This window comes from Cnephaeus nilssonii, assembly GCF_951640355.1.
Source record: "Cnephaeus nilssonii genome assembly, chromosome: 5".
NCBI lineage: Eukaryota > Metazoa > Chordata > Mammalia > Chiroptera > Vespertilionidae > Cnephaeus > Cnephaeus nilssonii.
Window position 1 is genome coordinate 108318676 of NC_137076.1, and position 24678 is coordinate 108343353.

The 24678-nt window shown below is 64.6% G+C and overlaps 2 protein-coding genes across 4 annotated transcripts in view; both read left to right on the forward strand.

The window, feature by feature from the left end:
- Positions 1-24678, forward strand: part of MRM2 (mitochondrial rRNA methyltransferase 2) — a 37153-nt gene that overhangs the window by 2765 nt on the left and 9710 nt on the right. The gene's annotated exons all lie outside the window — the stretch shown is intronic.
- On the forward strand, positions 496-24678 carry SNX8 (sorting nexin 8). Of its 3 annotated transcripts, XM_079772915.1 has the most exons (12): positions 496-610; positions 11412-11602; positions 13514-13631; positions 15045-15166; positions 15937-16017; positions 17417-17577; positions 18143-18275; positions 19698-19766; positions 20793-20939; positions 21199-21348; positions 22475-22629; positions 24113-24653. In XM_079772915.1, the coding sequence occupies exons 1-11, from the start codon at positions 517-519 to the stop codon at positions 22583-22585; spliced, it is 1377 nt and encodes a 458-aa protein (XP_079629041.1). In that variant the 5' UTR covers positions 496-516; the 3' UTR covers positions 22586-22629; positions 24113-24653. The 3 variants fall into 3 exon arrangements, with proteins under 3 accessions (XP_079629041.1, XP_079629039.1, XP_079629040.1); XM_079772913.1 differs by lacking the exons at positions 496-610; positions 11412-11602; positions 13514-13631; positions 15045-15166; positions 15937-16017 and having other exon boundaries at positions 16187-17577; positions 24113-24678; XM_079772914.1 differs by lacking the exons at positions 496-610; positions 11412-11602; positions 13514-13631; positions 15045-15166; positions 15937-16017 and having other exon boundaries at positions 16187-17577; positions 21202-21348; positions 24113-24678.

Here is a 24678-nt window from a genome sequence, read left to right on the forward strand (position 1 = left end):
TGAGGGTGAATGAGCGGGCAGGACGGAGTGCGCGTGGGTGGATGAGCGAGCGAGTGCGTGACAGGTGCGCGCGTGGGTAGGCGACTAAGGAAATGGCGAGGGAGCTGGCAAGGGGCTGAGCGAGTGATGAGTGAGTGGGTGGGTGGGCGGCTGGGTGAGGGCAGGCGGGAAGCAGCGCCGCGGCGAGCCCGCGGGGAGGAGCGATGCCCGCGGAGGCGGGAGCGCGGGCAGTGAGCGCCGCCGGTCCGGCCCAGGCCGCGTGGCCGGGGCGGGGCCGAGGGGCCCAGGCGTGGGCGGGGCGTGGGCGGGGCCAGCCCCGGAGTTGGTGGGCCGAGGCGGGGAGTGGGCGTGGCGAAAGCGTGGCATGGGCGGGGCCAGCCTGAGAGCCGGCGGGGAGTGGGCGGGGCCAGGCCCGGAGCTGGTGAGGAGTGGGCGGGGCGAGCCGGGAGTGGGCGGGGCCAGGCCAGGGTGGGCGCGGAGGGCGGGCGCGGAGGAAGTCACGTGGCGCACGCTCACATGACTGGCGGTGCGATGGACCCGCTGCCCGCGGCGGCAGTCCCGGCAGCGGCGGAGGTGGAGGCGGACGAAGAGGCAGATCTACCGGCGGCAGGTGAGGCGGTCGGCCGGGCGGGCTGGCGGCGCACCTGGGCCCGCGACCCCGGGGACCCCGCGGCCCTCGGCTCCCTTACCTCCCGGCCGCCCCGCCGGGTCGGTTCGCCCACTCCCAGGGGCGCGCGTGGCTCCGGGCTCTCGGTCTGTGGCCGCGGGTCCTGGGACCCGAGCACCTGTCCAGGTTTGCGCCTCGCCGCGCACTCCTGCCCGCGGCTTCCCGGGGCTGTCCCGACCCTGGGGCAGCGGTCTGCCCGCCCCACGCTGTCCGCGGTGCCGCCTGCCCGGCCGCGTGGGCTCAGCGCCTGGACCCGCGGGGCCTCGGCAGTAACTGGTGGCGCAGGGCTTGTGCGCCCTCCTGTGTGAACCGCCCTCCTGTGTGAACCGTCACGTTCGCCCCTCAGTGCTCTCCTGAATGGTGGGCGTGAGCCCTGAAAGCATGCAGGCGGCGTGGCTTCCCCAGGCGGCCCCTGCTGAGGCCCCCCCCCCCCCCAACGGGAGGACACCTGTAGGTGGATGTTGGTGTGACTTGCTGTTCCTTCTTGGCAGAGGGGCACAAAGTTGGGGGACTCCGCCTGGGGAGCCTGACGAGGGGTCCCGGAGTTCTGGAGCTCCAGTGTACTCATGAGGGGGAAAGGCAGGCCGAAGCTGCCGGGTGCTGAGGGGGCGTTGCCCTGGGCCCGCCCAAGTGACAGGAAGACCCTGGTGAGTCAGAGTCCGGACAGCAGTCCCTCTCCCCCGCCCCCGCTGTCTTTCTCCTCCACTCGGAGCTCTGGGGGGCGGGGAGCATGTGATGGCTCCGCTGGTTAGAACATTGTGTTCATGACGTCACACCAGTGAGCCCAGACTGCACCCCTTGGCCCGGTCACGCTGGGAAGTGGGTGATGGGGTGGGAATGCCCTTGGCCCTCATGGTAAGGCAGTCCAGAGGCCCTGAGTGTGGTGGCGCCCAGGGGTGTCCTCCTTGAGGGGGTAGGGACTGCACTGGGGGCTTCATGCAGGGCTCACCCAGGGCTGCCGTTGGGGTGTCATTTACCGCCGGACCGTCCTCTGGGACTTCCTGGGGCTTCCCAGGCAGCTGGCCTGCCTTGAGGCCGGTGGCTTCATTGGGCGGCTCCTGGTGGGGACAGGGCAGCTTTCCCAACTCCCAGAGCCTTTCCCGCAGCAGGGAGGGTCTCAGAGGGGGTCTGCGGACCGCGGACGTGGCCTGTCATTTCCTTCCATCCCAAACCTGTGCCCGTCCTGTGAGGCCGGGGACGTGGTGGGCAAACCTTTCTCACACTCGGAAAACCAAACCCAGAGGCAAGTGCCCGCGTGGGCACGGTTAAGGGGCGTGTCGGGTGGGGGTCGAGGTCGGGTGGCTGGAGTGTGAGAACCTGGGCCTTTGAGCGTGAATGGGGTCCAGGGGTGATGTGTGTCTCGCCCTGGAGAAGAGGTTGGTGCTCACTGCTGAAGACGTGGGAGCCGTGGTTTACGGATACACAGCCGATTTCCCCTTCTCTGGTGTGGTGTCCGCAGGGCCAGCACCATCGTCAGCATGAATTGTGGGGACCGTGAGGTCCACATCTCTGAAGTGCCGTTGCGATTGTCAGAAAAAAAAAATTACTGTGTTCCTTGTGGTTTTCAGCACTTCTTATCCTGTAATTCTTGGATGTTTAACTTGTGAATGTAACTCCCTTCCTAAGAATTTAGCATTTAAGTGTGAAATGCATGGACAAACACATTTTCTTTTAAAGGAAGACCACTATCCAAGTTAAAGTCCCGCCCCCACTGCAGTCCCCGCTGGTTCCGGAGGAGCCGTCGCTCTCCGTGTGGGGTGGCCCCTTTCAGTCCCGTTGGTGTGTTTTTTATGTCTGTGGACTCAGCACACGCCTCCTCGCCCGCCCGTGTTCCCCAGGGGAGGGTATTAGTTTCCTGCAGCTGTGGTAACAAGTGACCACACCTTCAGCGGCTCAAGCCACACACATGGGTCACCTCACAGTTCTGGTGGTCGATAGTTGAAAGCAGGTTTTCCTGGGCTAAACCGCAGGTGCGGCCCAGCTGCGTTCCGCCTGGAGGCCCGGGGCGATCGGTTTCCTGGCCGTCGGCAGCTCCCAGAGGCCTCTGCATGGCCTGTGGACGGCGCCCTTTCTCGTGGCTGTGGCCACAGCGTCCGCATGTGTCACTTCTGGTGCTCCCTGTCTTGTCCCCTGTTCCATGTGACTGGGCCCCTGGGGTTCCACTGGGCCCTTCACTATGTAACCTAACAGAGCCCCAGGTTCTGGGGGTGAGCCCGTGGACGTCTTGGGGTCCATTTTCCTGCCAACTCTTTAGATGCTCTAAGAGTGGATTGCAGGGTCGTAGGGTTTGCATACTTTTTAAAATATTCATATTATTATTGATTTCAGAGAGGGAAGGAGAGGGAGAGAGAGAGAAACATCAGTGATGAGAGAGAATCATGGATCAGCTGCCTCCTGCAGACCCCTCACTGGGGATTGAGCCTGCAACCCGGGCATGTGCCCTGCCCAGGAATCGAACCCTGACCTCCTGGTTCATAGGTCAACGCTCAACCACCGAGCCCCACCGGCCGGGCTTCACACTCTTTGTTTTAGTGGATACTGACCCATTACCCGCTGGGTGGCAATGACCGGTGTATACAGCAATACAGTAATGGGAATGGATTAAATGCATCCTTTCTCCTAAGCTCATCAACATGGAATCCTGTTTTCTAAACTTCCTTCAGACTTAGAAAAGTGAAGAAGGTGTTTCATTTTTGTTTTGATTGGCGTTTCCTTGACTATTAGCCACTTGAAGTTTAGTTTCTTGGAATAATTTCACCTTGGATGGTCCTGGACTGACTGTTCGTGTCCTTTGCCTGGGGCAGCCTTTTCCTGAGTGACTTATAGGGCAGTTCTCTCTGTGTTTGGACATGAGCCCTTTGTGGGTTTTTATTGAAGTTATAACGATCCAAGTAGCCGGCGGAGCAGAACGTTCTGTCCCCGGCCGGGCGGGATGCGTGCTTTCCCCGGGGCCTCTTTGAAGCGATGAACTCAGCGACTGCGACGTAGAACAAGAATGGCAGAGAGCGGATGCGATGTGCGCACGCTTGTCCTGTCCGATTGCACCACACGCGACAGAAACTTGCACGGGCCGCACCGCGCATCTGGCCTGAGCCCGGTCTTCAGAACCAGGGCGCATGGCTTCCCTCCCCACTCGAGCAGCGCATCCCGCGGCATTCCATTCATTCCACCGAGGAAGCTCCGGCTTCGGAAGCTCCCTGGAGCCATTTGTCTTTGCAGAACCTCGGGCTGCCTCCTGGTGGTCTGTGGGGTGAGGTCTGAGCTCTGACGGGCACCCTGGCCGCCCACAGCCGCCCGCCCGGGCGATTCCCTGCCCTCCGCGCCGCCGCCCTCGCCGCTCCTGCTTGCACACATTTGTGGAAACCACTGAGCTGCACTGAAGACGTCACACTGGCCTGTGACGAACTCGGCTCACAGTTATGCCGGCGCTCGGCGGTCTCCTCCCCGCCTCCCACACGCTCCCGTGCCGGCTCCCCCGGGCGGAGCTGACGGCTCTCCCAGTCCCAGGGCACAGAAAGGACGCAGGTGTTTGAGGAGGATTGCGTGCTTGTCGCAGCCTCTTTAGGATGGGGTCGCGTTTGGATGCGGTGGTTCTGTGAATGCTTTTTAAGTCTGTGTCGGTGATCTTTACATGCTGTCTCTCTCTGTCTCTCTCTGTCTCTCTCTCTCTCTCTCTCTCTCTCTCACACACACACACACACACACACACACACACACACACACACGATTTGCAAGGTAAAACGTGTCCATTCGGAGAAAGGGGAAGTAACGGAGGCACGATTGCGTAGAACAGATTTTGGCAGAGTTTGTGGTTAGCAAGAGAGAGATGTGCTCGGCGGGGGAATTCTGTTTGGGTGTGCTTCTCCCTTCCTGAGAAACGCCTCCCCGAGGAGCTGCTGGCCACGCGCTCGCCGGGTGGCCGGGGGCGGGACCTGCTGTGTCACCCCAGGTGAAAGGCTCGGAGCGCAGGTGGGGCGACCCCAGGCGTGTGGTGCTCCCGCCCCCCTCTGAGGCGCTGTAGTGTTGGGGGCCTTTGCATGAATTCGTAAGACATCCCAGGCAGACTCGGGGCAGGTGTTCTTTGTGGACACCTCAGGGCTAAGATCCATGCTGTCTATTTCACAGTAGACGCTGATGGGGGAACCGAGGTCCTGGCACATTGAGAGGACTTGCCAACAACACAGCCTGGCCCAGCTATGGGTAAAAACAGGGCTTTATTGATCTCAGATGGAAGGGAGGAAGAGAGAGACACATCAGTGATGAGAGAGGATCACTGATCGGCTGCCCCCTGCACGCCCCACAGTGGGGACCAAGCCCACAGTCCGCCATGTGCCCTGACGGGAATCGAACCGTGACCTCCTGGTTCATGGGTTGACGCTCAACCACTGAGCCCCGCCAGCTGGGCACGAGAATAGTTTTTTTTTTTTTTTTTAAAAAAAACATATTTTATTGATTTTTTACAGAGAGGAAGGGAGAGGGATAGAGAGTTAGAAACATCGATGAGAGAGAAACATCGACCAGCTGCCTCCTGCACACCTCCTACTAGGGATGTGCCAGCAACCAAGGTACATGCTCTTGATCGGAATCGAACCCGGGACTTTCAGTCCGCAGGCCGACGCTCTATCCACTGAGCCAAACAGGTCAGGGCAGGAGACTAGTTTTGTAGGGAGTTTGGGCTCCCTGTTTCCACTGTCCAGTGAGCGTTGGAGGGGCGATTAGAGTGGAAGAGGGTGTATCGTCTCGACATCCCTCCTGGCAGAGTCCTGCCGCTAGTCAGCAGGAGGGCGCGCTCCGCCCGAGGGCTGTCTGGGCGTGTTGGCCCGGCCCGGCCCGGCCCGGGCGCCGGTGCGTCCAGCGGCTTCCGGGGCCCTGGCACCTGGTGCAGCAGGAGGGGCGTCTGGGAACCTCACCTGCCGCTCGAAGCAGAGGCCTGTGCTGTGGTGGAGGGTCAGGTGGCTCATGACCGAGCACTTCCTGTGGACGTCATTGCACCCCGACTCCTGAGAAATCGCAGCGCCGGCCGCGTGGTCGGCTGTCCCCGAACTGGCCGCTCTGCTGGTGCCGTGCACGAGGGCGGAGCGCCGCCGTCTCAGCTCGCGGGAATCGAGGAGGGTCCGTGTGACGGTGTGCGCACCGCCCTCTGCCTCCTGGGGTCCGGTGAACCGAGTCTCGGGAAGTCCCTGCGGGAGTTAAAGTTGAGCTGTGTCACGGGGCGTGGACACGCTTCTCCGCAGTGGACTGTGTGATGGGCGGCCGCCTCGGTAGGAGAGGCCCGTGGGGGCGAGCTTTGCAGGGAACCGTGGCAGCCACACCTTCCAGACACCTGTGTGGTACCTGTGGCTGGAGCCGTCCCGGCACCCTTACATTACAGGTGGGGAAACCGAGGCAAGCAGCAGGCCCGTCCCTTGCCCGGGGCCACACAGCTGGTAAAGGTGGAGCTGGGGCCCAGCCCTGGGGCGGCGGCTGCAGTTAGGACGGGGTTGATGTTAGCTCCGGGCCAGTCCACGGGGGCTGCCTCCCTCAGGCACCCGCTGGCCCCCCTCCCGGCGGACTGCCCCCTCCCGGCGGCTTCCCTTACAGACGGCTGGCGCCCCGACACAGACCCCGAGGGCCCTGGGAGGCGCCGTTCTCTTCGGGAAGGGAGTGCGTGTGAACAGTGACGCGGGGCAGGAGAGTCACGTGACCCTGCGTGGCTGCAGGAGGCGGTTTGCGGAGGAACCGTTGAGGCTGAGTTTGGGTTCAGTGCGCAGGGCGGCGGGAGCTGGGACTCTGGGACTCGCCGCGCTGGTGTCCGGGTGAGGCCGCCGCTGAGTCCGCGCAGCCCGTTGCTCGTCGGTGCCGGGCAGGCCTCAGGTTTCCCGCAGGGCGTCTGGCGCTCTGGCACTCCGAGGAGAGGCGAGCCTTCTCTCTTTTCTTTTTAAATATGTTTTTCGATTTTTTTTTTTTTTTTTTTTTTTAGAGAGAGGAAGGGAGGAGGATAGAGAGAGAGAAACATGGATTGGCTGCCTCCCACACTGGGGATGGAGCCCGAAACCCGGGCATGTGCCCTGACCGGGAATCAAACCAGCCACCTCCTGGTTCATGGGTCGACTCTCAACCACTGAGCCACGCCGGCCGGGCAAGGGAGCCTTCTTTGCACAGAGGACAAGGACGAGGCTCCAGGTCAGCGCAGGAGCCGTGGCGGGAAACGCTGGCGACTGGGGTCTTACTGGGACGTTTGCCCGGTTCCCAGTCTGCCCACGCCAGCTCCCCGGGCGAGGCTTTCCGGCTGGTGAACTGCACTCCGGGTGTGGACTCGGCGGGCGGCTGGAAGGCAGGGTCCTGTCCCCCCTCCGGGGATCCCTGCGTGGTCAGCGAATGGTGGTTCCTGGGGCTCGGGCAGGAGCCCGGATGTGGTTGGGCGCCCAGGGTCCGCATGAGCTCTGCCTGGGATCCACACGGTCCCGTCAGGGGATTTGGAATATTTCCCCTTTCATGTCAGAAGATTCTAGAAAACCCGAGCCACTTTCAGACTGCACCAGCCAGACCCAGGATGAGGGTTTAAGAAAGAACAAAAACCAAAAACGGTTGAACTTAGAGACAAGGAATTATTTTGTTTTGAACTTTGAACTCCTACAGTGTAAGTTATTCCAAGATCCCCAAATTAGCTAAAGGAGTCTCCCCCAAACTTCGCAGGAAGTCGCTGCCTCCCCAGGTAACAATGCAGGGAGACGCCGGGGGGCGTGCTCAAGGCCCACTGCTGGCTCCTTGGTGGGTCAGAGGTCCCCTGGCAGGTGACGGAGTCGGCTTTGACTTAGTTTCCTGACGTCTGAAGCAACAAACCAGTGATTTTTTTCCCCCCTTTGTGGTCTGGGCCCTTGCCTCTCCCTCAGGGAGAAACAGCCACTCTCAACCTGAAAATGTGTGTGTGTGTGTGTGTGTGTGTGTGTGTGTGTGTGTGAGTGTGTGAGTGTGCATGAGTGTACGTGTGTGAGTGCTTGTGTGCGTGAGTGTGTAAGTGTGCATGAGTGTTTGTGCGTATGTGCATGAGTGTGCGTGTGTGTATGTGTGTGGTCACACGTGTCATAGGTCCCAGGATGACCGATCCACCTCTCTGACCAGTGGAACTCTGGCTTCATGTCTGTGAAATGGATCACGGTAGCTGCTTGGGGTGCTGCAGGGGCAGGGGTGGGGTGGGGAACGTCCGGCCCGCGGGCTGTGTGAGGCCCGAGAAATCCTTGGGTCCGGCCCTGCCAAGGCACCTGCAGGCGGGACTTGAGATTCATTCAGTCTAGGAGCTCTTTCTTAGCAGCATGCATTCACACGAAGTGAAGGGTATGAAGCGAGTGACGTTACAAACACCCGGATGGCCCCGGCAGAAGGAAGGCCCCGCCCTGGGTTAGAGAGCGTTGGCTAAAGCACCCGGAAGGTTCCGGACGCCAAGGCGCTTCGTCGGCACGGGCTCCGGTGTCCGCGGTGTTTGGCGCTGTGCTCAGTTCTCCCGGTGACCGACGGAGCCCGTGGGAGAGCGCGGTGCCGTGTGCCTGTGTCGGGGCTGAAGTTCTCAGCCGACCCCGGGGAAGGTGCGGAGGGACCGTGAGCGATGGCTTAGTCATGCCGTGTTTCAGGGTAAGACACACCGCGTGGGAGACGGAGACGTTTCTTCTTCTCGTTTCTGAAATGAACTGGACTCAGACGTGCATTGGAAGCAAGGTCCACGGAAGCAACACTGTTGGCTCTGCCCGTCCGAGCGGCTCGCGGGGTGGGCTTGCTGTAGCGGGAAAAGTGGGAAGAGAAACGTGGTCGTGCGGACACGCCGGGTGTTGGAAGCGCATGCGACGGCCCCAGGCCCGCGGCGGACACAGAGGGCAGCCCGAGTCCCAGGAACCGGTAGCGTCACACACAATGCGTTCCTACAAGGAAAGGAAGTCAGCGGCCAGGCGAGGCCGAGAGAAGTCTGTTTAACTGAGCCCGGAGTTCAGGGTCCTGCGGGGACTGGCGGGGATTTCTCAGGGAGAGCGCCTGCCGGAGAGGCGGCCGCTTCCCGCTGTACTTCCTGCCGTGCGGCGCCGGGGTGTCCGCGTCCCCCCCCCCCCTTCTGAGCTGCTGAGCCCTCGATTCTGAGGCGGAGCTGCGATAAGGACGAGGAGACTTCTGCTTCCACTTCCTGAGAACAGTGTGTCATGTCAGCTCAGAACAACAGAGTCCTTGGAGACGTCCTGACCCGAGGAGGAAGCGGCCTCGTGAGCCTGGAGGGAACCTTCATTCACGCTGAAGGAGGACAGGGCTGCCCTGCGTGTTGTTTGGGGGAGCGCTGCGTCCAGCGCGTCACCTTTATTCCCACCTGGAGTGAGTGCCAGCGCCCGGCGTTCCCAGCGCCCGGCGTTCCCAGCGCCCGGCGTTCCCAGCGCCCGGAGTTCCCAGCGCCCGGCATCCCCCAGCGCCCGCCATCCCCCAGTGCCCGGCATCCCCCAGTGCCCGGCATTCCCAGCGCCCACCATCCCCCAGTGCCCGGCATCCCCCAGCGCCCGGCATTCCCAGCGCCCGGCATTCCCAGCGCCCGGCATCCCCCAGCGCCCGGCATTCCCAGCGCCCGGCATTCCCAGCGCCCGCTCCTGTAGATTGGGCATTGGGTCCCTTCCCTCTGCTCGCCCTGTGGCAGCGACTCAGCTGTGCCCCTGGACCAGCAGCCTCACCTGGGAACTCGTTAGAAACTTGGATTCCTGCCCGGCCGGCCCGTGTTGCTCAGTGGCTGAGCGTCGACCTATGAACCAGGAGGTCAGGGTTCGATTCCCAGTCAGGGCATGTGCCTGGATTGCTGGCTTGGTCCCCAGCAGGGGGCGTGCAGGAGGCAGCCGGTCAATGATTCTCTCATCATTGATGTTTCTCTCTCCCTCTCCCTCTCCCTTCCTCTCTGAAATCAATAAAAAAAAATAAAAGAGAGGGGAGACACGTTTGTTTTCAGAGACACGTCCCCGGCCTCTGGACGGGGCACGGCCTGTGGCGCCCAGTGACCCTTCATCACACAGAGCACAGAGGGGCTCTGCCTGGCCATCAGCGTGAGGGGACCCCAGTGCGCAGTGCCGCCCCCCACTTGGGGAGGGCTGCCTGTGAGTGGCCGGCCTGTGCCCGCTGGGCAGAGCGCCCCCCCCCGCCGGTGACCTCTGCCCCGTCAGCATTTGCTGAGTGCGTGGCTTTGGCGTAGATGAAGTGAGGGCATGCGTGACGGCACGGCTCACGGGGCAAACCGGCGTGTTTCCTGGCCCTTTGGACTCGGATGAGCAGGTCCCAGGTGTCACTGCCGACGGGCCCTGGAGCCGGACCGAGCGGTGCAGACCTGGCGGGGACTGCGGAGGGTCCGATGAGTGTGAGCGGGCCGGCAGCCCTGTGCACCTGACGCCTCACCATTACATCTGTGGATGGCCGCCCTGGCGGAGCAGGACTGTGCACACTCATGCACACACACGTACACATGCACACGCACAGACATACAAACTCACATATACACTACACTCATGCGCACACATGTACACACACGCAGACATATACACCACACACATACATGTACACGCATGCAGACATATACACCACACACATGCGCACACATGTATGCACACTTCTACACACAGACATGCATGCTTATATACACATGCATTCACAAACACATACACTCATCACACTCTCATACACGTATATACGCACACCCCTCATACACATGCTCACACACATGCACACACTCCTCGTGCACACACATTTTCACAAGTTGCACACGTGCTCCTCTGCTGCTTCGTGGGGTGCTTGGTGGAAGGCCGCAGCGCAGGAGTGAAGAGGGGGAGGACGTGCAGCTGGAAGGGCCACGTCCCCCGTGGCTTCTCCGTCCCGGGTGGACGCTGCCCAGGTGCTGCCCTGGGCGCTCGGGCTTCAGCGCTCGCCGCTGAGTGTCGTGGTTTCCGCGGCCCCGGGGCTCCCCAGAACGCCGCGGCCTGGCTTCTCCGCTTTCTTAAGCTCGCGGTGGTGAAAGGCGCTGCGTTTTGCCTCCCACGCCGAGCAGCTCCACGGGTGGAAGTGAGGCAGCGCCGGCTGTGCGCGCCGGCTGTGGCTGTGAGAAGTCAGCCCAGGAGGCGGTACGGCCGCTCCATGGGACTTGGGAGAAGGACCCTCCTCCCCGCTGTGCTTCCCGGGAAAGCCCTTCCGGGGGGGTGGGGGTCCCTGGACTTGGTCCTCCATTGAGAGGCCTCTTCTCTCTCGGACTCTACGGAATCCAAGCCGCCTGCCATGACGACCCGGCGTGCGTGGGCCGGGTGTGAGCTGCCCGCTGCTGGCGAGGGGCGTGCGGCCTGCTCTGCGAGGAGCGGACGTTGGGCTTCGATCGGGGACCGAGCCCCACACATGCGCGGGGTTTGACACGTGAATGACTGTTTCACAGCGCAACGTGGTGCGTGTTGTAGAAACGGACACGCAGACGCCACGTGGCCAGCTCTTGACTCCGCCTGTCTCCTCTGGAGAAAAGGGCCTCCACACACAGCCCGCCCCGCGTCACTTCCCTCTCCTTCCCCGCGTTGAAACGAGACGTGGGGGTCCTGGGATGTGGGTGTATTTGCTGGTTTGCGTGCAGGCGGGCCCTGAGTGCCACTCGCGCGTGGATGAATGGGCGTGGGGTTTGCGGGTGTCTGTGCTGGGCTCCCTGACGGTGGGGGACCGAGAGCGGCTGGAGCCCCACTTTCTGAGTGGCCGGTCCTACCTGGCGTCGCCTTCTCTCCTGCAGGCCTGCCCCCGCCCCCGGCCAGCGAGCGCAGGGACCCGGACCCCAGGCGGATGCAGGTGCCGCCGGGCAACCCGCTGCTGCTCTCGCACACGCTGCAGGAGCTGCTGGCCCGCGACTCCGTGCAGGTGGAGCTCATCCCCGAGAAGAAGGGCCTCTTCCTCAAGCATGTGGAGTACGAGGTGTCCAGCCAGGTACCCGTGGGGCGGGCGGGCGGGCGGGCGGCCTGGGCTCGGCCTCGGGAAAGGCCCGGGGGATGGCGGGGAGCCAGGCTGCCCCTGGGCCTTGCTGGGGCGAGTCCCTGCGTCCTTTTTTGTTTTGGTTAATCCTCGCCTGAGGATACTCTCTCCATTGCTTTTCAGAGAGAGAAGAAGGGAGGGAGGAGAGGGGGGGGGGAGAGAGAGAGAGAGAGAGAGAGAGAGAGAGAGAGAGAGAGAGAGAGAGACATTGATGTGAGGAGACACTGACTGGTTGCCTCCCACACCCAACCGGGCCAGGGGCGGGGAGTGGATTGCCACCCAGGTACGCGCCCGTGACTGGGCATTGAATTTGCGACTCTTCCGTGCAGGGGCCGGTGCTCTGACCACTGAGCCGCCGGCCAGGGCAGGCCCGCTGTCTGGTTGTGGCCTAGCCCCCCTGCATCCCTGCGCTGCTTCCTAGCAGTCTCATCGGCAGGATCCCAAAGTAGAGTGGACACCCCCAAATTCTTGTTTTTTCCCCATATACGTACCCAATGCTTTTCATAGACGTTCTGGTTGGGGTGGTTTTAGGTCACAGCAAAGTGAGGCAGCAGGTACGGCGCTCTCCATGGCTGACCCCGTGCGTGGCCTCCTCGGCGACGTCCCGCCCGCATCACCCTGCTGCGGCCCGCGGCCCTTGGGGCTGACGGGCTATGGGTTTGGGCAAATGCGTCTGACGTGCCCCATGACAGTGCCGTGTCCTGCAGGCAGTTTCACTGCCCTGGTGTCCGGGGCTCCGCCTGTTCACCCCTCTCCTCGTCCCTGTAACCCCTGGCAACCACTGACCATCCCTGTCCTCAGTTTTGCCTTTTCCAGAGCGTCACAGACTCGGAATCACTCTGTGTGTAGCGCCTCAGACCGGTTTTTCTGCTGAGTAATGTTATCAGCGATCAGTGTAGCATGTTGAACTTTATTTTTTTACTGATTTCAGAGAGGAAGGGAGAGAGAGAGAAACATCAGTGAGAGAGAATCATTGATCGGCTGCCTCCTGCACGCCCTCTACTGGGGATCGAGCCCACAACCTGGGCATGTGCCCTCGACTGGAATCGAACCTGAGACCCTTCAGTCTGCACGCCGACGCTCTATCCACTGAGCCACACCGGCCAGGGTGCATGTTGAGCTTTAGACACAGCTGCGCATGCACCTTTCTCATGCGAGCTCTGATTACACGGACCCAGGCTGGGCTTCCCTGGTGACGAGGACACTGTCCTGCAGCCGGCAGCCTCCCAGCGCTGGGCCCACCGGTCCACAGCCCGCTGTGCGCCCCATTTCAGTCCACGTTCCGTGTCTGCTCTGACACTGGGGGCCGGAGCTGCCACCTTGGCGTTATTTGCAGGTGTGAGTTGAGGACACCCCCTGGTGAACTAACGAATGCACTATTCGCCCTGGCCGTTGGGGCTCAGTGGGTACAGCGTCGGACTGCGGACTGAAGGGACCTGGGTTCGATTCCGGTCAAGGGCACGTACCTTGGTTGCAGGCTCCGGGCCCTGGCCTGGGCGTGCAGGAGGCAGCCGATCGATGTGTCTCTCACGTCGGTGTTTCTCTCCATCTCTCCCTTTCCCTTCCACTCTCTCTGAAAATCAACAGAAAAATATCCTCGGGGGAGGATTAAAACAAACAGAACGCGCTGTTCTCCCACGCCCCGTTTCGGGACGAAGACCCCTCTCAGGAGTCTGGTCTCTCGGATCCCGATGGTGTAGTTCAGTGACTGCAGCGTGGGGGCTGCGTTACCAGACAAGGGAGTGGGGTCTGCCTTCAGGGGAGGCCGGGGGTGGTTGGGCACCTGAGGGAGGAGGTGTCACTCCGCGGGTCCTGCTGGGAGGTGGACCTGCTGGTGCCACGGCTGAGGCGGACCTGGCCTTGCAGCGCTTCCGGGCCTCCGTGTACAGACGGTACAACGACTTCGTGGTCTTCCACGCGCTGCTGCTGCAGAAGTTCCCCTACCGCATGGTGCCTGCCCTGCCGCCCAAGAGGATGCTGGGAGGTACAGCTGGGCCTGGCGGGGGAGGGGGTGTCAGGAGGGGGCTGCCTCAGGTGCTGGGTCCGCCCTCCGCTCTGGGCCGTCTTCCCTGGCACGGTACTTGCCCCTCAGTAATCCGTTCACGGGCCTCAGCGCCCGGGCCGGGCAGGCGAGTGGGACGGCACCTGGACCCTTGGCCTCTGCCGGCCCTCTGCTCGGTAACTGGCCGGGGAGGCCCCGCCGTGCCCGGGGGAAGGAGCGGACCCCGAGCTGCTTCCTGGCCGCGGCCAGCGCGTGCGGGAGCTCCTGCGGGAGGCCCCGAGCTGCCTGCTCTGCCTGCTCCCACGAAGCAGGGGCCTCAGCCGCCGCGCGGCCATGAGTGGGTGGGTTCTCAGAGCGGGGAGCACGCAGGGGCCGCTAATCCGACCCGAGTCTGAGAGCAGATGAGAAAGGCCCGTCGTCATGGCTGCACCTGTCCTTCCCCGGGGCCAGGTGAGGGCCAGGCCCCTGCCCTTCGGCGTGGCCCGTTTCTCCCGGGGCGGGTGCAGGGACGGGCGGCTGCCTCCTGTCCTGTCTGGGTGACCCTCGGTCCCACGGCCGGTCCGCGACTCGGAATACACTGGAGAGGGCGCCTGCCCAAGGCCGACGCGCGGAGATTCTCCAGTAACGACGTCCTCGAATGGGGAACGAGGTGGAGATTGGATACAGTTTCCAGCGTTCCCAGACCAACATTGTTCCTTCACACTTGTCCCCCGGCCCCGGCCACCCACTGCCCCAGAGTCCAGAGCAGGGGCTTTCTGACTGCCCGCGGGAGCCCCGCAGGACAAGGCTCACAGCCTGCGGGGCGGAGGCGGGGCGGGCAGCCGGTCCCGGGAGGATGGAGGGGATGCTCGCTGAGACCCTCGCGCCAGAGGCGGCGAGCAGGTGGGAGTTTCGAGCCTGGGAGCGGCAGGCACAGCCCAGTTGCGCGGTTCTGGTTCCGCGTGTGTGACAGCCGGCCTCTGGGTTCCTGCTGCCCCGAGGTGCTCAGCGATGACCTTTAGAGCAGGGTTTCTATTTGGGGCCAGACTTCAGCACCTTAGGGTGCTCGGGCGGCTTTTCTTTCTGAGGGAAACGTTAGCCCGATGAGACCTGTCCGTCGGTGCCACTCCAGGGTGGCGACGAGCGCCGTGCACGGGAAAGCGGGTGGCTCTGTGCGTGTGGCCCGGCTTCCCTTAGGAGGTGGCGGACGTCTGCCGTGTGCCGCAGACACGGGACCGGAAGGACAGGCTCCCGGTCTCCCTCGGCCGCCCCGCCCCGCCCCCACCCCGTGTTTGTGGGTGGCTGAGGGGGCTCTGCTCCTCCCGCAGCCTCCGTGGTGTGTGCCCCCGCCCTGGGCCGCCGCGTGGTGTGCTCGGGAGGGCGCGGGCCCCGTGTGTGACCGTACTCTGCCTGCAGCCGACAGGGAGTTCATCGAAGCGCGGAGGAGGGCGCTGAAGCGCTTCATCAACCTGGTGGCCCGGCACCCCCCCTTCGCGGAGGACGAGGTCCTCAGGCTGTTCCTGTCCTTCGGTGGCCCCGTGAGTACCCGCCCTCAGCCGTGCGTCCGCTGCCCCTTGTCCTGTGCCCGGAGATAGGGCCGCGGGCTGGGGGGTGTTGAAGGCTCCTCCATCTTGACTTGGCGGGGTTTGGGGTGCCTGCGGGGAGCGGGGGTTCCCTGTGCATGTGGGACCTGCAGCTGGTGCAGGGGCGGGGGTTGGAGGCTCACGGACGCGGTGGAGACTCCAGGTGTGAAGTGTTTATGTTTTAAAAATACTTTTATTGATTTCAGAGAAGGAGGGAGAGGGAGAGAGAGATGGAAACATCAGTGAGAGAATCATGGACCGGCTGCCTCCTGCACGCCCCCTCCTGGGGATGGAGCCCGCAGCCTGGGCCTGTGCCCTGCTGGCTCATGGGTCGACGCTCACCACGGAGCCGCGCCGGCCGGCTGTGGGCACTTTAAAGGAAGGCCACGCGTGGCGCCGCGCCGTAGGACCCGTGGGCGGCGGTGGACGCGTTTCAGTCAGAAGCCGGGGCAGCTTCCCTCCCAATGCTGTCCCCGGTGAGGTCGTCCCGGGTGTGGGTGGAGGGCCCGCCCTGGAGCGGGGTCTGCAGTGCTGGGAGCAGCCCTGAGCTGAAGAGCAGCGGGAGCGCGGACCAGGAGGCGGCGGGAGGGTGCGTGTTCTCACGTCCTCATGTCCAGGCGGACGCAGGGAGCGCACTGCCCTCGGGCGGGCTGAGCCCTGCGTGGACGGATCGGGCTCCGACGGCCGTGGGTGCCAGAGGTCAGCGGTTTCCCTCTCCTTCCCAGGACGTGCAGAGCAAGTTAAAGGAGTCGGCGCAGTGTGTGGGAGACGAGTTCCTGAACTGTAAGCTGGCGACGCGGGCCAAGGTACTCGTCTGGCGGGGTCGGCCTCCCCGTGACCAGGCGTCCCCCACATGGACGGCGTGCAGGGGACACAGACGCGCCCATGCCTCGCATTGCGCCCACTTCGTGGCCGGGCCGCACGCACGGCGCAGGGAGGGGCCAGGCCAGGGGCCACCTCGGAGGTCCGACGTCTGAGCTGTGCGGCCGGACGCCGGGCTCGCATCCTGGGTCCCGAGCTCGTCCTGACTCAGGGACACGTGCTCGGTGGCCAGCCTCTCGGGTTCCGGGGACTGGTGGTCGCCTTGGCTTACGTTAACTTGAGCTCGCCCGGTCTTTTCCCGGGCACGGGCGGACGGAGGCGGCTGTTGGTAGCTTTTTCCTGCTTACACTGCTTCTCCGTGTGAACGCGCCTAGACCTTCGCTTCGCCCTGAGCTCCCCACTTTGTAAGCGTGATGCAGCCAGTGTGAGTCAGCGTCCAGGCTGGGATCACGGCTGCAGAGGCCCGCCCCCGTGGACGGCCCGTCCCCTTCTCCTCTCTCCGTCGCAACTCGAAGGTTGTTCTCGAGTGTTTCTGCAGGACCTCTGGTTTGATCAGTTTCAGGGACTCTAGAGTCTTAGCCTCGCCGGTCGTTCAGCTGTGTGTGCCGTGTGTGCCATGTGTACTGTGTATGCCGGGTGCCATGTGTACTGTGTGTGCCGTGTGTACTGTGTATGCCATGTGTACTGTGTGTGCTGTGTGCTGTGTGTGACATGTGCTGTGTGCGCCATGTGTACTGTGTGTGCCGTGTGCTGTGTGTACTGTGTGTGCCGTGTGCACTGTGTGTGCCATGTGTACTGTGTGTGCCATGTGCTGTGTGTGCCGTGTGCTGTGTGTGCCATGTGTACCGTGTGTGCCGTGTGCTGTGTGTGCCGTGTGCACTGTGTGTGCCATGTGTACTGTGTGTGCCATGTGCTGTGTGTGCCGTGTGCTGTGTGTGCCATGTGTACCGTGTGTGCCGTGTACTGTGTGTGCCGTGTGCTGTGTGTGCTGTGTGTACTGTGTGTGCCGTGTGCTGTGTGTGCCATGTGTACCGTGTGTGCCGTGTGCTGTGTGTGCCGTGTGTGCCATGTGTACTGTGTGTGCCGTGTGCTGTGTGCGCCATGTGTACTGTGTGTGTGCCGTGTGCTGTGTGTGCCATGTGCTGTGTGTGCTGTGTGCGCCATGTGTACTGTGTGTGCCGTGTGCTGTGTGTGCCGTGTGCTGTGTGTGCTGTGTGCGCCATGTGTGTGGCGATGTTTGTTTCCCTTACACACGCTGGGGTGCAGGCCCCGGGCCGTTCTCCGTGCGACCTGGATTTGGGAGCCGTGTCCTCTGGGTCTCCGTGGCTGAAAGGCGCACACGTGTGGGGATTCGTGGTCACAGCTCTCCTCGCCTCCCGCCAGGACTTCCTCCCCGCCGACATCCAGACCCAGTTCGCGGTCAGCCGGGAGCTGATCCGGAGCATCTACAACAGCTTCTACAAGCTCCGTGACCGGGCCGAGCGCATGGCGGCCAGGGCCATCGACAACGCCGCCGACCTCCTCATCTTCGGGAAGGAGCTGAGGCAGGCCGCCTGGAGGCTCCGCGGGGGGGGCGGGGGGGGGGCTTAGGCTTCGGTGCTGGGTTTGGGCATCCCCATCATCTCCCTGTTCTGACCTGTCGCTCCTGAAGCGGGGGGCGGGGGGGGCACCTGGGGCTCATACCCAGAGGAGAGGTGAGAATTCAGGCAGAAACGTGGGTTCCCACCATGGCGCGTGCCGGCGCCTCGTAGGCCATCTCCCTGCCGTCAGGATTAGACCTCAGACGGTTTGACTTTGGGAAGGACATGGCGGCTGTGGCTGCCCCCCCAGGAGCGGCCTTCCCCGACTCCGCCCTCCTCCACAGGGAGCTGGCTCCCAGGCCGCCCTGCGCCCGCAGAGGCCGGGGGAGGAGCGGGAGAGCAGTTCTGGGCTGAGACCCTCCTTTCCCGCAGCCCCCAGGCGTCCCCGTGGCCCTGAGCAGCCAGGGTCCCGGTCGGAGACGTGCGGGGACCCCCGTGCCGTGATGGGCGGAGTTGGGCGGAGGCCGGTGTCGGCTTGGACGGCTGGCAGCTCCGAGCCCTGAGTGTCTCCTGTTGCGTCTTCCTTCAGTGCTTTGGGGTCCGACACGACCCCGCTCCCCTCCTGGGCCGCGCTCACCAGCAGCACGTGGGGGTCCCTGAAGCAGGCGCTGAAAGGCCTGTCCGTGGAGTTCGCTGTGCTCGCAGACAAGGCTGCGCAGCAGGTGAGGGATGGCGCCGCCTGCCCCGCCCCAGAGCGCCGGGCCGTGGCCCACACGGCCCCCTCTTCCCAGGTAGCCTCGGCTTGGGCTGGGGGGGCCCCCTGGAGCCCCCAGTGCAGGATGGAAGTCCCTCTCTGGGTCATTTTTAGCGTCTTTTCTGATTCGGCCTTGGGGCTGTTCCCGCCCTGGAGAGGGCGGAGGGCGGAGGGCGGAGGGCGGAGGGTGGAGGGCACCCTGACGTGGAGCGAGGAGTGGGCCCTCCGGCTCCAGGCTCTCTGCTCTGAGCGCACGGACGCTGCTTTGAAGTGTCGTCGGGAGGGTGTCGTTTCCCGCAGTCTCGCTGACCTAGTGGTTTCCACGTGGAAGTGAGACCACCGCCCATCAGGGCTTGCTCCGACTCGGCTACGGCCTTTTCACGCTCGCTGAGCGCGGAGACGTCTGTGCTGGTGGTCCCAACCCTGCGAATGGGTCCCGGTTATTCTCCCAGGCCGGCTGGGAGCCTGGGAACCGCCCAGCCGAGAGGGGACACTCCCGTGGGTGCTTGTGTGCAGGGTGTGTGCCTTTGGGGACGCGCAGGGGCGGGGGGTGGGGTCGCGTGCCGCTGGGGCGTTGGCAGGTGACACGGTTGGTGGGAGCCCCGAGTGCCCTGCTCCATTCCGCTCCTCCCGGTCAGGAGGGTGCGGGGCTCTGGGGTCACTGATGAGCACGTGGCTGTGGGGTGGGCTGCAGGGGCCTGGAACCCCTGAGCCCTGAGCCCAGGCTTTCGTGGGACCCGAGGGACTCCGGGCCCCCAAGTTGGTGCCCAGCCTGGCAGGAGCCCCAGGCTCCCAGGCCACTGCTCAGTGTCCCCATTGGATTTGCCCTCCTCACTACTTCTTGTCGGCCTCCTGGCTGCGCCCCCTGTGGGCTGTGGGGTGACTTTCCACTGTTGGCCACACGAGTAGGAACCCTGTTTCCCTGAGCGTGTTCCACCTGCGTGTTCTACCTGGGGGAGCTGCTCGTCTAACAGGGAGTGGGGGAGGTGCTTGTCTAACGGGGAGGCGGGGAGGGCTGGCTAACACCTGGGGGAGGTGCTTGTCTAACACCTGGGGGAGGGCTGGCTAACACCTGGGGGAGGTGCTTGTCTAACTCCTGGGGGAGCTGCTGGGAGGGCGTCGCGGGGCCGGCTCTCCTGGTGTGCGTGGGCGACGTGGGCTTTGGAGCGCGGGAGGGACACACAGTGCTGGACGGTGAGCACACGTGGGTGGGGGGCGGGGGGGTGAGACCCCCTGTTCTCCTTGAACTGCTGGCTCCGTGGCTCCTCTGCCTGGTGCTGGGACTGCCGTGGGGGCGGCTGGGCCCGGGGAAGGGCCTGCGGGCCTGTGGACTCGTGCTCGGCCGTCCCGGGCCCTGTGCTCGGCGCCGGCTAAGCAGCCTGTTCCCCAGGGCAAACAGGAGGAGGACGCCGTGGTGGAGAAGCTGAACCTCTTCCTGGACCTGCTCCAGGCCTACAAGGTGAGGCTCGGCTGCGCCTGCATGCGTGTTTGCGCATGGACACGTGTGTATGTCTCTGCGTGAGCGTGTGCATGTCTGTGTGTTCACGTGTGTATGTGTCTGCGTGCCTCTGTGTTCATGTGTGTGTGTCTGCGTGAGTGCGTGCATGTGTATGTGTTTGTGTGTATGTCTCTGCGTGAGTGTGTGCATGTGTATGTATGAGTGCGTGCATGTTTGTGTGTATGTCTCTGTGTATGCATGTATATGTCTGTGTTTGAATGTGTGTGTGAGTGTGTGCATTTTGTGTGTATGTCTGTGTATATGTCTCCATGAGAGTGTGTTTGTATGTGTGTGTGTGTGTATGAATGCGTGCATGTTCACATCTGTGTGTGTGTGAGTGCATGTGTGTGAGTGCACGTGTGCCTTGCGGGGATGGCCGGCTCTGAGCAGGCGAGGGCTGCCCTGCGCAGGGGAGCTCGCCTGTCGGGGGTGGAGCGCCCGGGTGCCGGCCTCAGCCCCGCGCGGCGGCTCTGCCTGTGGGGCTTCCTGACGGAATGTCTTACCGTGACGGAGAGCCCTTTGTGCGGAGCTCGGAGCTGGCCAGTGCTGTGGGAATGTTCCAGAAAGGGCTCCTCCTCCGAGAGGGCTGGTGGCAGGTGGCCTTGGGCGCTCAGCCCGGTGCCTGTGAGGCTGGTTCCCCCCGACTTCTGCTGGGAGGCGGGCAGGGCCCCGGGAGAGCCCCGTGCACCTCCCTGCTGCCGGTGGACGGGCAGCATGCCAGTCCGGCCCAGACGCCCACCCCTGCGCTGGCCACGCGGTGTTTCACGGGGTGTGGTTTGTGGCCCCTCCGGGCACACCTGAGCTGCTCTGTGCCACCAGCACCTTCAGAGCGTGAGTGAGCGGGTGGGTGAGCTGTTGGCAGGAGGAAGAGTGATTCCGGAAGCCCTCACACAGGACGGTCCCAGCACTGACGGTCCGAGCCCGCACGCCCTCCATCCTCCCCGTGGGGTCCTCCTGTGGGTGGGCTCCAGCTCTCGCTCCCCCCAGGACCTGTGTGAGCGGCACGAGAAGGGCGTGCTGCACAAGCACCAGCGGGCCCTGCACAAGTACAGCCTCATGAAGCGGCAGATGAGCGCCGCCGTGCACAGCCACGAGCCCGAGTCCGTGGAGCAGCTGGAGTCGCGCATCATGGAGGTGCTCAGGCGCGGGGGCGTGGGGGGGGCACCGTGGGGGGGTTCCGGTCCTGGGGGGCATCGTGGAGGTGCTCTGCACAGGAATCGGGGGCGGGGGAGAGGTGGGAGGAGAGGCCTGGACCTCCTCTGCTGGACCCAGAGCCACACTTGGGGCCTCCGTGGTGGCTCTGGCACCTCTGACGCCTGGCTGGGCGGGGCGGCCGGGGAGGCAGTGCTGGCGGACCCCCGCCGGGCCGGAGCGAGGCACTCTTTGTCTGCAGCAGGAGAACGCCATCCAGACGATGGAGCTGCGGAACCACTTCTCGCTGTTCTGCCTGCACCAGGAGACGCAGCTGGTCCACGCCTACCTGCCGCTCACCTCCCACATCCTCGGGGCCTTCGTCAGCTCCCAGATCCAGGGCCACAAGGAGGTGGGCTCCCGCGCCGCCCGGCTCGGCCCGCTGACCCTGCAGTTTCTGAGGAACGTTGGTGGGAGAGCCGGGGCCTTAGACGTGGGCACATCTCCGGCCTCGTGGGCAGCGGGTGCTGCTGAGGCCGTGCGGACTCCGGGGGAAGGGCGAGGGGGAAGAGTCCCACCTCCTGGGGGCTCCAGGAGCCATAAGTGCAGGTCCCAGACTGAGGCGGGCGTGAGGTGAGGAGGGGCACCCGAGGGGGCCGTCCCAGCGCTCGGCCATCCCCAGGTGGGGCCCCTGAGCCGGTGGGAGACGCGGTGCCCTGGGGCGTGGAGGCCGCGTCCACACCTGCTGGTCCCAATGACCTAGAGCCACCAGCCCTCGCTCCTCTCGGCGGCCCGGGTCCTTGCCTGGCCGGGGCTGGGGAAGCCCTGAGGTGCTGGCCCCGTGCAGTCCACAGCCCTGCTTCTGTCCTGGCTCCTCCCACGCCCCTTGTTAGCCCTGGGGGCGCAGCCTCCTCCTAAGCGGGTGCATCTGCCAGGCCACCCCCAGCTCCTTGGCTCGGTACGGGGTCTGAGGCTCGGGATTGCTGAGACCCTGACCCCGATCCCCGTCCTGCCACGGAGTGCTCACGGCCTTGGTGGACCAGTACCTCCTGTGGTGCGGAGTTCCTACCCGAACGAGGGCATGAGCTACAGCGGCGGGCACTCGGGGCTGGGCCTGCGGCCGTGCTGGGCGCAGCTGGACTCGCGTCCCTGCCTCCGCCTGGGCGCTGCAGGGCTCGGTGGGTAGGCCCAGACCCTCTTCCTACCACGTCTCATCTGCTTGTGTGGTCCCTGGAGGAGGCTGTGCCCGAGTCGCCTGTGAGAGCGCCGGAGAGGACACGGTGTTTCCTAAAACCCTGTGACCAGCAGACTTGTGCCCTCAGTCCTGTGTGCGGGGGACAGGGACTGGCCATCCGGCACCCCTGGTTTTGGGCCACCCCTCACGTGGGCTTTGTCTGTGGGGGAAGGGGCGGTGCAGGGAGTGGGGCGGGCAGCCCTGGGGCAGTGACACGCCCAGTGGTGGCATGTCCCCTCCCCCGACCCCTGTGAAGAGCTGGGCGCTGGGCGGTGCCGGCTGACCCCGTGCCCCCCCCCCGCAGATGAGTAAGGTGTGGAACGACCTGAAGCCCAAGCTGCACTGCCTGTTCGTGGGACCCGCCAGCGCCCTGACCCCGCCTCGGTCCCCGCGGGACGGCCTGTCTCCTCACTAGTGCCGAGAGGACCCGGTGCCCCCACTAAAACTTCTGTCCAAACGGTGTGTTCTGTTTAATTCCGTCCCGATGGCGGCCGGGATCCAGGTGCCGTGGCTCCCACCTCCCCTCGTGGGAGCAGGGCCGGGACAGACCCCAGGTCTGAGCGTCCGCTGAAGCCGAGGCACGAGGGGTCTGCTTGCTGGGGGGTCACGCGCATGTGACCCGGCCCGGCACTGGGCCTGTCGGTCTGGGGGTGAGAAGCGTTAAGATGCCCTGGAGTGGTTTTCTCCCACTGCATTAGCTGAGCAGGGGGGAGCTGGTACCCCACGGAGGGCAGGCCCGGCCCTGCAGCCCGCACGCCCTGTGGTCAGCCGGCAGCCCGGGCGGGTGGCCGCGTGAGAGTGTTTGAGCTGCAGCAGGAGCCAGAAAGGTGGCACCGGGGTCGCTGGGCGCAAACTGTTTCCCGGGGACAAGCCCCAGCGCGGGGCCCTGGTCTGGGGCTGGCCTGCAGGGCAGTGTCCTGGTCCCCCCCGCACAAGCCCGTGCCCACGCCCACGCCACTGACTGCTGTGCTGGGGTCGGGGGTGAAAGGCCAGTGCTGTCTGCTCAGTGCCGGGAGCTGCTCTGTCCTTTTTGGGGGTCGGTGCCCCTTTTTGGTGCTTGGGGTGGAGGCAGGAGGCGGGAGGCGGGGTGCTGTTGTGGTGGAGGCAGTTTACCAGGGGTCTGTTGCTGTGGTTAACCCTTCAAACCACCTCACTGCTTTGGGGACTAGAACCCTCCTCCCAGCCTCTCCTGCCTTTGTCCCCCCGCCCTCCCCCAGGGCCCAGGGATGGTGTCCCCCCGCCCTCCCCCAGGGCCCAGGGATGGTGCCCCCCGCCCTCCCCCAGGGCCCAGGGATGGTGCCCCCCGCCCTCCCCCAGGGCCCAGGGATGGTGCCCCCCCACCCTCCCCCAGGGCGCAGGGATGGTGCCCCCCCACCCTCCCCCAGGGCGCAGGGATGGTGCCCCCCACCCTCCCCCAGGGCCCAGGGATGGTGCCCCCCCACCCTCCCCCAGGGCGCAGGGATGGTGCCCCCCCCACCCTCCCCCAGGGCGCAGGGATGGTGCCCCCCACCCTCCCCCAGGGCCCAGGGATGGTGCCCCCCCCACCCTCCCCCAGGGCGCAGGGATGGTGCCCCCCCCGCCCTCCCCCAGGGCCCAGGGATGGTGCCCCCCCACCCTCCCCCAGGGCGCAGGGATGGTGCCCCCGCCCTCCCCCAGGGCCCAGGGATGGTGCCCCCCCACCCTCCCCCAGGGCCCAGGGATGGTGCCCCCCCGCCCTCCCCCAGGGCCCAGGGATGGTGCCCCCCGCCCTCCCCCAGGGCCCAGGGATGGTGTCCGGCAGCTCTGGGGTGGGAGTGGTGCTTTGTGCCGAGTGTGTCTGTGAACAGGAGCAGACAGGACCCCGCGGGGCAGGCGCTGGAGGAGGCTCTGGCTGCAGCACAGGATCGTGGGGAGCCCGCCTTCCAGGGCACCTGCCTGACTCGGGGTCTCCCGTCTGATGTAGCCTCACTTCCTCATGGCGTGTGGGACTGACCGGAGGGAAGGCTCCGAGGACCGCGGCTGCCGAGGGGCCGCCACGCTGGGCTGTCCTGGCTCAGCCTGGCCCGTGCCTCTCCCCGCGCCCAGCTCACCCAGCAGTAACCAGACACTCAGCGCCATCGGCCCAAGACGCAGCGCTCGAGGCGTGCGGGACTCTGCAGCCGGCCCCCCGCTGCGCGTCAGCCGGCGAGGGAAGCACTTTACGGCCCCCCCGAATCAGGGACTGCCACGGCCAACTGGAGTTGTTTACAAACGGCCCCATTCCCAGGTTTTCGCCAAGAAACGAACGTGAAAGCTCATTAAACGTATTTATAAAAGAAGGGGTGAGGCTGTGAGCTGTGTGTGAGCGGTGGCGCCCCTCCTCTTGGGCTAAGGGAGGCGACCAGCCTGCGGCAGGTTAGAGCAGGGCTTTAGCCTGGGCCCCGCCCGTGCCTGGGTTTCCTCTGCTATAAAGGAAGGGTCTCGAGGGTGGTGAGGACCTGCCACCAAGCCGATTGGCGCCCAGCTCCCCCCGCAGTCCCCATGGTCCCA